We start from the raw sequence: 12,394 nt of genomic DNA, 5'->3' as shown, positions 1-12,394 counted from the left end.
TTTAACTATAGTGTATGTGTATGTAAAATATAATACGTATAGTATTAATATATATAGTGTATATAATACATAATAATGTAAATAATCATATAATATATATAATAAAATATAATTATTTAAATATAGCATGTGTATAAATAAAATATAAAATGTGTAATATTAATATATATAGTGTATATAATATATAATATAAATAATCATATATATATAATATGTAATAAAATATAATTATTATTTAAATATAGCATGTGTGTATATAAAATATAATATGTACAATATTAATATGTAGTGTATACAATATATAATATAATCCTATAATATATAAAATTACAATTACTATTTAAGTATAGCATGTGTGTGTATATAAAATATAATATGTATAATATTTATATAGTGCATATAATATAATCATATAATACAGTGGTTCTCAACCTAGGGTCCCCAGATGTTTTTGGCCTTCAACTCCCAGAAATCCCAACAGCTGGTAAACTGGCTGGGATTTCTGGGAGTTGTAGGCCAAAAACATCTGGAGACCCCAGGTTGAGAACCACTGATATAATATATATAATAAAATACAATTATTATTTAAATATAGCGTATGTGTATGTAAAATATAATATATAATATTATTATATATAGTGTAAACAATATATAATAATATACAATTATTATTAACTATAGTGTATGTGTATGTAAAATATAATACGTATAATATTAATATATATAGTGTATATAATACATAATAATATAAATAATCATATAATATATAAAATAAAATATTATTATTATTTAAATATAGCATGTGTGTATATATAAAATATAATATGTATAATATTTATATATAGTGTACACAATATACAATAATATATAATATATATAATATTAATATATAGCGTATACAATATATAATATATCCTATAATAATATATAATATGAAAATACAATTACTATTTAAATATAGCATATGTGTATATATAAAATATAAAATGTATAATACTAAGATATAGTGTACACAATATATAATATAAAGTATATATAATAAAATACAAATATTATTTAAATATAGCATGTGTGTATATATAAAATATAATATGTATAATATTAATATATAGTGTATACAATATATCATATAATCATATATAATATATAAAAATACAATTACTATTTAAATATAGCATGTGTGTATATATAATATGTGTAATATTTTATATTATATTTTATATTATATAATATATATAATATTAATATATAGTGTATACAATATATAATATAATGGTATAATAATATATAATATATAAAAATACAATTACTATTTAAATATAGCATGTGTGCATATATAAAATATAAAATGTATAATATTAATATATATAGTGTAAACAATACATAATATACAATTATTATTATTATTTAACTATAGTGTATGTGTATGTAAAATATAATACGTGTAATATTAATATATATATTGTATATAATATATAATATGTATAATATTAATATATATAGTGTACACAATATATAATAATATATAATATATAGTGTATACAATATATAATATGTATATTTATAGCGTATACAATATATAATATATCCTATAATATATGATATATAAAAATACAATTACTATTTAAATACAGCATGTGTGTATATATATAATATACTATGTATAATATTAATATATAGTATATATTCTCATATGTATAAACAGACTGATGAATACTCTATATTTAGATGATAGAGAGAGAGAGAGAAACGGGTCCCAAGATGTCGCCAGGGAAACAAAAAATGCCCCTTCCTTCTCCCAAAAGGAGCATCCTCCTCAGCATCCTCCAGAGTTTGGCGCCGAAACTTCAACTCCCATCATGCCCCGGGAGGGAGCGCAAAGGCTCCTTCAATGCCGGGGCCGCGCAAGGCGCTTCTGGGAAAGCGAGTTCCCTCCCCCTCCTTCCCTCCCTCGCGAGGCCTGGGGAAGCCTTTCCCGCCCTTTTCAACGTCCTCCCTCCCTCTCGTTCTCTCCGCCGGTGGGAGCGGCCTGCTCCTCTCTCCGCGCCGGGCCTCGCGTAGTTTTTTACCTCAGGAGAAGCGCCCCGCTCTTGCTCCCGCTTGCCGCCCGCCCTCGGTTCTTCTCCTGGCCGCGGCTGGGGCCTCCGGGGGTCCGGCGGGGAAGAGGATGGAGCCGGATGCCGACTGGAGCGGCGGGGGCCGCGGAGACGGAGGCGGGGGAGAAGCAGCTAGGCCGCGGGAGGCCTGCGCCTGCACCAGACCCCGCTCTTGCCTGGCCTGCCAGGCCCGCCGCCCCACCACGCCGGCGCCGCCTCCGGTAGGAAGGAAGGAGGGGAAGGGGCGGGGAAAGGGGAAGGCTTCCTCGGCGAGGCACGCCCCTTCCCGGCCCCTGAGCGTGTGCAGAGCGCCTTCGCCTCCCTTCTCCTCCCTTACGTGGCACGTCTGTCAGGCCTGGGCCAACTTCGGCCCTCAGGAGGGTTTGGACTTCAAGTCCCACAATTCCTAACAGCCGCTAGGCTGTTAGGAATTGTGGGACTTGAAGTCCAAACCCCCCTGAGGGCCGAAGTTGGCCCAGGCCTGATACATACATACATTAATACTAATAATAATTATATATAATAATATCAATATAATATAGCATGTGTGTGAATCTATAGTATATAATGGATAATAATATAAATAGTCATATAATAATAATATATAATAAAATACAATTATTATTTAAATACAGCATGTGTGTATATATCAAATATAATATATATAATATTAATATATCCTTGTGTTGTTTAAATGTTGTGTTTTATTGCTGCTATGTTATTTATTATGGTTTTTTATTGTATTGTCGAAGGCTTTCATGGCCTGAATCGCTGGGTTGTTGTAGGTTTTTTTCAGGCTATATGGCCATGTTCTAGACAGAGGCATTCTCTCCTGACGTTTCGCCTGCATCTATGGCAAGCATCCTCACTACCTCTGAACGCAACCTCTTACGAGAGAGAATTCACACCATCCGCAAAGAACTCGCAAACACAGACAAGGAACTGCTGCACCTCCATATCAACATCAGCCAGAAGGACCTCACTACCTCTGAGGATTCTTGCCATAGATGCAGGCAAAACGTCAGGAGAGAATGCCGCTAGAACATGGCCATATAGCCCGAAAAAACCCTACAACAACCCTGTATTTTTTGTTTTGTTTTGTTTTATTGCTGTGTTGGTTTATACTGATGTATTGTATTGTCGGGCTTGGACTCATGTAAGCTGCCCTGAGTCCCCTTGGGGAGATGGTGGCGGGGTATAAATAGAGTTTATTATTATTATTATTACTATTATTATTATTATTATGCTGGTTGCATAATAGACCTGTGAGCAGCCTATGATACTGTGAACCACCGCCTCCTCCTTAGAAAAATGTATAATATCACAAAGGACGACCACCTCACCCACCTCATAGGAAACGTGCTACAAAACAGGAGCTTTTTTGTTGAGTTCCAGGGCTAGAGAAGCAGATGGCGGAAACAGAAGAACGGCCTGCCTCAGGGGAGCGTGCTCGCTCCATCCATGTTCAACATCTACACAAATGACCAGCCACTGCCAGAAGGGACAGAGAGTTTCATCTATGCTGATGATCGTGCCATTACTGCTCAAGCAGGGAGCTTTGAGACGGTGGAACAGAAGCTCTCCGAAGCTCTAGGTGCTCTCACTGCCTATTACAGGGGAAACCAGCGGATCCCCAACCCATCTAAAACACAGACATGTGCCTTTCATCTTAAGAACAGACAAGCATCCCGAGCTCTGAGGATTACCTGGGAAGGAATCCCACTGGAGCATTGCAGCGCACCCAAGTACCTGGGAGTCACTCTGGACCGTGCTCTGACCTACAAGAAGCATTGCCTGAACATCAAGCAAAAAGTGGATGCTAGAAACAATATCATACAAAAGCTGACTGGCACAACCTGGGGATCACAACCAGATACAGTGAAGACATCTGCCCTTGTGCTGTGCTACTGTGCTGCTGAGTATGCATGCCCAATGTGGAACACATCTCACCATGCTAAAACAGTGGATGTGGCTCTTAATGAGACATGCCGCATAATCACGGGGTGTCTGTGCCCCACACCACTGGAGAAATTACACTGCTTAGCCGGTATTGCACCACCTGACATCCACTGGGAAGTAGCAGCCAATAGTGAAAGGACCAAGGCAGAGACATCTCCAGCTCATCCCCTGTTTGGGTATCAGCCAGCATGCCAACGACTTAAATCTAGACATAGTTTTCTAAGATCTACAGAGACACTCGCTGGAACACCTCAGCAAGTGAGAGTCCAAAAGTGGCAGGCTCAAACCATGGCTGATACCAAATGAGAGACTCCCCCCTGGGCACACAGAAAAGTGGGTGACTTGGAAGGCGCTGAACAGACTGTGCTCTGGCACCACGAGATGCAGACCCAACCTTCAGGAATGGGGCTACAAAGTGGAATCCTCGACATGCGAGTGCAGAGAAGAGCAAATCACTGACCACCTGCTGCAATGCAACCTGAGCCCTGACACATGCACAATGGAGGACCTTCTTGCAGCAACACCGGAAGCACTCCAAGTGGCTAGATACTGGTCAAAGGACATTTAACCAACTACCAAACTCACAAGTTGTGTATTTTTCTGTCTGTTTGCTTTGTTCTGTTAGAAATGTAATATATAATAGACTGGTTGCTCTGACACGACAAATAAATAAATAAGTCCAGTCATGTCTGGCTCTGGGACTCTGGTGCTCATCTCCACTTCTAAGCCAAAGAGCCAGCGTTGTCCGTAGACACCTGCAAGGTCATGTGGCCGGCATGACTACATCTACAAATATATACAAACATTAAAACAGAATTAAATATCAACGGTATTTTAAACATCATAATTACATTTCATAGAAACATTCAAAGTCCATCCTTGTTGTGGAATGAGAGAGATTTTAGTCTATGGAAGCTTTTCCAGGAGACTTTCAGTTATTCAAAACTCTCAAGCAACTGGAGGAAAAAAAAAGTTAAAGAAATAATATTGCATTTACAAAGCTGTTTTTGTAACAAAACCGTGACCTGACTTATCCCAGCCACGATTCCTGCCATTGCCAAATGGCTTTTTGATCATTTAAGAGTGGAATTCTGCTCCTTTGCTACTGTAGTTGTTAATAGCCTTAATGGTTATTAAGGGTTCAGCAAGAGATAAGCTCCTATTAAGTATGCATTGACTTGATACTGAGATAGTGGAATTAAAAGCAAATTAAGACAATTATATAAGATAATATACCATCTATAATATAATTTATGGTTTGTGGGATTAACAAGTCAAAAGCCACTGGACGAATTGACACCAATTTTGGACACAATACAACTGTCAGGCCAATGAGTGATCATCACTCATAAAAACACTGAAAAACATAGTGGAAGTGATTTCAAAAGCCAAAAAAAATTACATTACAACACATGCGCAAAACCAGACATATATATATATGCAAACAAACATATACACAAATATATATACACACACATATATACACACACAAAACACATATACACAGACTGTGCCACAGTAACACGTGGCAGGGGATAGCTAATAATAATAATAATAATAATAATAATAATAATAATAATAAATTCTACTACTAATAATAGATGCATAGCTACTTTGAGTATCCTTCCGGAGAGAAACAGGCGGGTATAAATAATAATAATAATAATAAGAAGAAGAAGAAGAAGAAGTGGTGATCGGCACACTGAGTGCAGTGCCTAAAGACCTTGGCCTGCACTTAAACACAATCGGCGCTGACAAAATTACAGTCTGCCAACTGCAAGAGGCCACCTTACTGGGATCTGCACGCATTATTCGCCGATACATCACACAGTCCTAGACGTGTGATCCAATACAACAGCCAGCAGAGTGTCTGCTGTGGACTCATCTTGTGTTTCAAATAATAATATTAATAATAATAACTATTTACTCAAATCTAACACTCATCTGGTTTAGCTAAATTACCTCTCCAAAATTAGGATTTGCATCGTGCAGTCATAAATACACATAATAATAATAATAATATCCCAATCTTATCCGTTATTCAAAATTTCTTAAATTTTGGGTGGGTGCCTAATACAAAATAGTTACATACAGGTATTCCATTCCACAACTCTTGGGTTCCCATTTTTCCTAGTCCTTACATATATATTTGTTTGACTAAAAGCCAAATTTCTATGTCTCGAGTATTAGAGCCAAATTTAATTAGTGACATTTGGCCATTTCAAAAACTCTTTTAGTGATCTAATCAAAATCACTCACCGTTACCGTTTTTTAGAGTCCATGTTTGTAGACTCTCCCAGACAATTTATCACCCCACCCCAATTTATTAAACCTAATGGGGAAGCCTTCTGGGTTAGCATCCCACTCCCCACAATAATGTGATGACCCATTTCTGAGCTTGAGTATCCAAATTGCAAATGCAAATGACAAGACGATTGTGATCCTTTCCCCTTTTCTTGTCTCAATAGAAAAATGTAAACTTTGTTTACTGCCCGACGACTGGCTTGGCTGTGGGAGAAAAGCCTTCCGACTTTGCTGGCTGGGCCTTCCCGTTTCCGGGAGTGTTTTTGTTGGAAGACTTCATCACCGCAGAGGAAGAATGGCACATGGTTGCTCTTATGGACCAAAACCCTTGGAAGCTGTCGCAGTCCGGCCGAAAAAAGCAGGTCTGGTCTTCTCATTGAATGTTTCCCACTATCTAGGGCAGTGTTTCTCAACCTGGGGGTCGGGACCCCTGGAGGGGTCGCGAAGGGGTGTCAGAGGGGTTGCCAAAGACCATCAGAAAACACAGTATTTTCTGTTGGTCATGGGGGGTCTCTTGTGTGGGAAGTTTGGCTCAATTCTATCATTATTGGGGTTCAGAACGCTCCTTGATTGTAGGTGAACTATAAATCCCAGCAAGTACAACTCCCAAATCTCAAGGTCTATTTTCCCAAAACCCCACGAGTGTTCACATTTGGGCATATGGAGTATCCATGCCAAGTTTGGTCCAGATCCATCATTGTTGGAGTCTACAGTGCTCTCTGGATATAGACGAAGTTCAATTCCCAAACTCAAGATCAATGCCCACCACACTCTTCCAGAATTTGTTGTTGGTCATGGGAGCTCTGTGTCCCAAGTTTGGTTCAATTCCATCATTGGTGGAGTTCAGAATGCTCTTTGATATTGTAGGTGAACTATAAATCCCAGCAACTACAACTCCCAAATGACAAAATCAATCCTCCCCTCAACCCCACCAGTATTCAAATTTGGGCGTATCGAGTATTTGTGCCAAACGAATGAAAATACATCCTGCATATTGGATATTTACAAGATGATTCCTAACAGGAACAAAATTATAGTTGTGAAGTAGCAACGAAAATAAATTGATGGTTGGGGGTCACCACAACATAAGGAACCATATTAAGGGGTCATGGCATTAGGAAGGTTGAGAACCACTGATCTAGGGACCATCCTTTAAAATTGTAACATCCATGAAAACATGTATGTGCATTCGCTGGTGGATGTCTTGCCCTATTTGGGTTATAAATGTCATTATTTCCTAATTGATTCTGTCATAAAAACTTGGGAAAACGTTTATTAAGCTGCAAAGCTTTGTTTTTTTGTGACATCTTGTTATAGCACATTATATTATATTATTAGAATTATAATATCAAAATATCTGAATTTAAGCTATTCAGCCAGAAATGGAAAAAAATAGCACAGGATAATATATTTTAACAAATGGTAGATTTGCGTGAAGCCCAAAGGTATGGATCAACGACAAGTCGGATAAAGGAATAAAGGAAAAGCAATAATTATATTATAATTATATTTAGTATAATAACATTATAATTGTATAATTATAATTATATTTTATTATAGTATATTATAGTATTTATAATATTATAATATATTGTTTTATAATTAAATTTATTATTATACTATATTATTATTGTATTATATTATTATAATTATATTACACTACTAACCGTCCCCTGCCATGCGTTGCTGTGGCCCACATGGGGTTTGTGTGGGAGGGTTGATTGTAGGTGAACTATAAATCCCAGAAACTACAATTCCCAAATGACAAAATCATTTTTTTTGAGTGAAGAACATACATTGGGTTGTTAGGTGTCTTGTGTTCAAATTTGATGTCAATTCATCCAGTGGTTTTTGAGTTCTGTTAATCCCACAAACGAACATTACATTTTTATTTATATAGATATAACATGGGTTTTGTTCCTGAGCTATAAATGTAATTATCCCCTAATTGGTTCTATCATAAAAACATGGGGAAAAGTTTATTAAAACTGCAAAAATGTTGTCTTTGCGGGAGAGACCTCTTACAGCACATTTTGCGATATCGTTTTTCACTACATAACTCATAATAGGCTCTCAACCAATACAACCTAGTTTGTGGCGGCCAGAAAAACAAAGTTTCTGGAGCAGAACGACTCCTTTCAAAGTCAGGACGGCAAGAAATAACCCTTTCAAACCAGGAACAGGACATTTTTCCAATTTTGTTACATGGTGTTATAGAAAACTCAACTTTACAGGCATTCCAAATAAAGCAACCATCTTTAATGAAATAATATCTCTTGTGTAATAGATGGCATCCTCAGGAAAAAAAGTATTTTGCACAGAAGGGAATTTTTTTTGCTTAGGTGTTGTTTGCTGTGACGCACATGCAAGGACCTGATGCTGTAGATGTTTATCGTCTCCAAGAACATTGTCTGCAACTTGATTTCAAAGTAAAACGTAAAATAATTGGGTTAATTGCCTGCGACATCTTGTGTAAGGAGACAGCATTGCTGCAGAACCTGGTAATGGTAGCATTGTTTTCCCTCTCTTGTCGTTTTGTCAGCAGATCGAATAACATCTTGAATTTTAAACTCGTGTCCTGTGTTTTAATCTGTCCACTGTATTTTAATGTGCATTTTATAGAAGTACATTTTAATATGTATCTTTTATAGAAATACATTCTAATATGTGTATATTTATAATTTCTTACAATGTTTATGTGTTTTAATTATGATGTCACTCACCTGGAGCAAAGAGATGATTGTTGTTATGATATCAGACTCAAAGTTGGAAGAGACTTCAAAGGCCACCTAGTCTCAAATTTTTCCAAGCTTGCTTGTCATAGTTGTCAAACTACAAGAGAGGAGATTGCATCTGGACATGAGGAAGAACTTCCTGACTGTGAGAGCCATTCAGCAGTGGAACTCTCTGCCCCGGAGTGTGGTGGAGGCTCCTTCTTTGGAAGCTTTTAAGCAGAGGCTGGATGGCCATTTGTCAGGGGTGATTTGAATGCAATATTCCTGCTTCTTGGCAGGGGGTTGGACTGGATGGCCCATGAGGTCTCTTCCAACTCTTTGATTCTATGATTCTATAGTTGCTATTGGCATTATTATTATTATTATTATTATTATTATTATGTTTATGTATACCCTGCTTTCCTCTTGCAATTCCTCATTCTTCTGCTAATAGTAGCTATTGCCATTATTATTATGTTTATGTATATGTATACCCCACTTTCCTCTTGCAATTCCTCATTCCTCTTGTAATAGTAGCTATATGCATTATTATTATGCTTATGTATACCTTGCTTTCTTCTTGCAATTCCTAGTTCCATTATTATTATTATTATTATTATTATTATTATTATTATTATTATTATTATGTTTATGTATACCCCACTTTCCTCTTGCAATTCCTCATTCCTCCTGTAATAGCAGCTATTGACCTTATTATTGTTATGTTTATGTATACCCCACTTTCCTCTTGCAGTTCTTCATTCCTCTGGTAATTGTATCTCCCACTTTCCTCTTGCAATTCCTCAATCCTCTTGTAACAGTAGCTATTGGCATTATTATTTGTATGTTTATGAATACTCCACTTTCTTCTGGCAATTCCTCATTCCTCTTGTAATAGTAGCTATATGCATTATTATTATTATTATTATTATTATTATTATTAACTTTATGTTTATGTATACCCCACTTTCTTCTTGCAATTCCTCATTCCTCTTGTAATAGTAGCTACTGGCATTTATTATTATTGTTATTATTTGAAACACAAATAATATTATGTCTGCTGTGGACTCATTATTTGATGAGTCCACAGCAGACACTCTGCTGGCTGTTGAATTGGATCACACGTTGGACACTTACCACGTGTCTAGGTCTGTGTGATGTATCGGCAAATAATGAGTGCAGATCCCAGTAAGGTGGCCTTCTGCAGGTGGCAGATGGTAATTTTGTCAGTGCCAATTGTGTTTAAGTGCAGGCCAAGGTCTTTAGGCACTGCACCCAGTGTTCCGATCACCACTGGAACCACCTTGACTGGCTTGTGCCAGAGTCTTTGCAGTTCGATCTTTAAATCCTCATATCGTGTCAGCTTTTCCTGTTGTTTCTCTTCAATCCTGCTGTCACCTGGGATTGCACATCAACAATCTATACTTTGTTTTTTAACACGATTGTGAGGTCAGGAGTATTATGCTCCAAAACTCTGTCTGTTAGAATCCAGAAGTCCCAGAGGAGTTTGCCGTGTTCATTCTCTGTAACTCTTTCCGGCTTGTGATCCCACCAGTTCTTTGTCACAGGCAGATGGTATTTGTGGCACAAGTTTCAATGAATCTGAGCAACGGTGTTGTGCCTCTGCTTGTAGTCTGTCTGCACGATCTTCTTGCAGCAGCTCAGGATGTGATCTATTGTTCCATCTGCTTCCTTACAGAGTCTACATTTGGGATATGTCGTTGACTTTTCAATTCTGGCTTTGATGGCCTTGGTTGTAATGGCTTGTTCTTGGGCTGCCAGAATCAGGCCCTCCTTTGTCTCCTTTTTCAGAGTCCCATTTGTGAGCCACAGCCATGTTTTTTCTTTGTCAATTTGACTCTCAATTTTTGCCTGAAACTGTCCATGGAGATCCTTCTTTTGCCAGTTTTCTCTTCTGCTCTGGATTGTGTTTTTACGGTATTCCCTCTTTGTCTTTTGCACTTTGAGCAGTTTACTACTATTGACTTCCTTCAATGTTGGTTCTTGACTGCCTTTCACATAATCTGTCAGTGCATGTTTCTCTTCTTCTACCGTTTGTTTCAGTTGCAGAAGCCCTGTCTCTGCCTCCTGATTTTCTGGGCAGGTCAAGTCTGTCGACATCACTACGCGGGTGTCATGAGGAGTGGATTGTCATCATATTTCTTGTTTTTCTATCCAGATCATCCAGCTCTGCTTGTGTCCAGTTCACAATCCCAGCAGTGTATCTAATGACGGCGATGGCCCAGGTGTTGAGAGCCTTGATCGTATTTCCGCCATTTAATTTGGTCTTCAAAACCTTTCTGACTCTTTGGATATATTCTTTGCTGACCACATTTTCACATGCCCATGCTTGATATTGTCCAACTGTAGTATGCCCAGATATTTATAGGCTTCAGGCTGATTGCACTTTATGGTTTGTCCATTTGGCATTGCTATGCCCTCACTCTGTGTAATTTCCCCTTATTGTTATTATTGTTATTATTGTTGTTGTTGTTATTGATTGATGTCAGAGTACAAACTCTTTTATCATTGCTCCACCAATCCAAGTGAAAAGTGCCTTTCCTCTTTCCATAGGACTATGGCCCGAAAGTGAACTTCAAGAAGCAAAAGTTGAAAGCGGGAGGTTTTACCGGGCTGCCCAGCTGCAGCCAGGAAATTGTGGACCGGATGCGAGCTCTCTCCGTGCTCAAGGACTTTTCCCCTGTTGAGCAGTGCAACTTGGATTATGGCCCCGAGAGGGGATCCTCCATCGACCCTCATTGGGATGACTGTTGGCTCTGGGGAGAGCGCCTGGTTAGCTTAAACCTGCTTTCCACGACCGTGCTTTCCATGTCTTGCGACTCGGACGATCTTCTCCCGTTACTCCTCCTCCAAAACGAACAAACACACAACTCTGGTTCCTTCGATGATGTCTGGGATCGTCAACACCACACGCTTGAAGAATTTAGAAGCACCGCAGAGCAGGAAGCCGACCCTTCTTTGGCCTCGAGATCGGTGCCATTCAGAGAGGTCTCCGTTGAGATTCGCTTGCCCCAGAGATCGCTGTTGGTTTTATACGGCCTGGCCCGCCACCAGTGGAAACACGCCATTCATCGCGACCATATTACAAGCCGCCGCGTCTGCATGACATTCCGAGAATTATCCGCAGAGTTCAGTCCCGGAGGAAAGCAGGAAGAAGTAGGGGGGAAACTCCTGGAAACGGCGCTGACCTTCCAAGGAAGGCCTGTCTAAGCTTTTCAGAGAAAGGAATGAGATTCTTGCTTGTTTCAACGCTTACTGGGGGGGGGGGGGCAGGAAGTAGACAAAGGGGGGGGACAGGAA

At 38.5% G+C, this 12,394-nt stretch overlaps 2 protein-coding genes across 4 annotated transcripts in view; one reads left to right on the top strand and one right to left on the bottom strand.

The window, feature by feature from the left end:
* Positions 1-2,158, bottom strand: part of LRWD1 (leucine rich repeats and WD repeat domain containing 1) — a 42,496-nt gene extending 40,338 nt beyond the window's left edge. For all 3 annotated transcript variants that reach the window (XM_067472031.1, XM_067472032.1, XM_067472033.1), the window contains exon 1: positions 2,070-2,158. The gene's annotated coding sequence lies outside the window, so the exon portion shown is untranslated. The remainder of the gene's footprint in view (positions 1-2,069) is intronic.
* Positions 2,159-2,164: 6 nt separating this feature from the next.
* Positions 2,165-12,349, top strand: ALKBH4 (alkB homolog 4, lysine demethylase). Its single transcript, XM_067472034.1, has 3 exons — positions 2,165-2,317; positions 6,524-6,721; positions 11,648-12,349. The coding sequence occupies exons 1-3, from the start codon at positions 2,168-2,170 to the stop codon at positions 12,302-12,304; spliced, it is 1,005 nt and encodes a 334-aa protein (XP_067328135.1). The 5' UTR covers positions 2,165-2,167; the 3' UTR covers positions 12,305-12,349.
* The last annotated feature ends 45 nt before the right edge of the window (positions 12,350-12,394 follow it).

This window comes from Anolis sagrei, chromosome 11 (assembly GCF_037176765.1).
Source record: "Anolis sagrei isolate rAnoSag1 chromosome 11, rAnoSag1.mat, whole genome shotgun sequence".
NCBI classification, from domain to species: domain Eukaryota; kingdom Metazoa; phylum Chordata; class Lepidosauria; order Squamata; family Dactyloidae; genus Anolis; species Anolis sagrei.
The sequence above is the reverse complement of the archived record's forward strand: the minus strand, read 5'-3'. Positions and strand labels throughout refer to the sequence as shown.

Bases quoted from the DNA above. Each gene is read 5' to 3' on its own strand.
- ALKBH4 (XM_067472034.1), top strand. From the start codon at position 2,168: ATGGAGCCGGATGCCGACTGGAGCGGCGGGGGCCGCGGAGACGGAGGC. The intron at 2,318-6,523 runs GTAGGAAGGAAG...TTGTCTCAATAG, and splicing joins CCACGCCGGCGCCGCCTCCG to AAAAATGTAAACTTTGTTTA. The intron at 6,722-11,647 runs GTCTGGTCTTCT...CTCTTTCCATAG, and splicing joins AGTCCGGCCGAAAAAAGCAG to GACTATGGCCCGAAAGTGAA.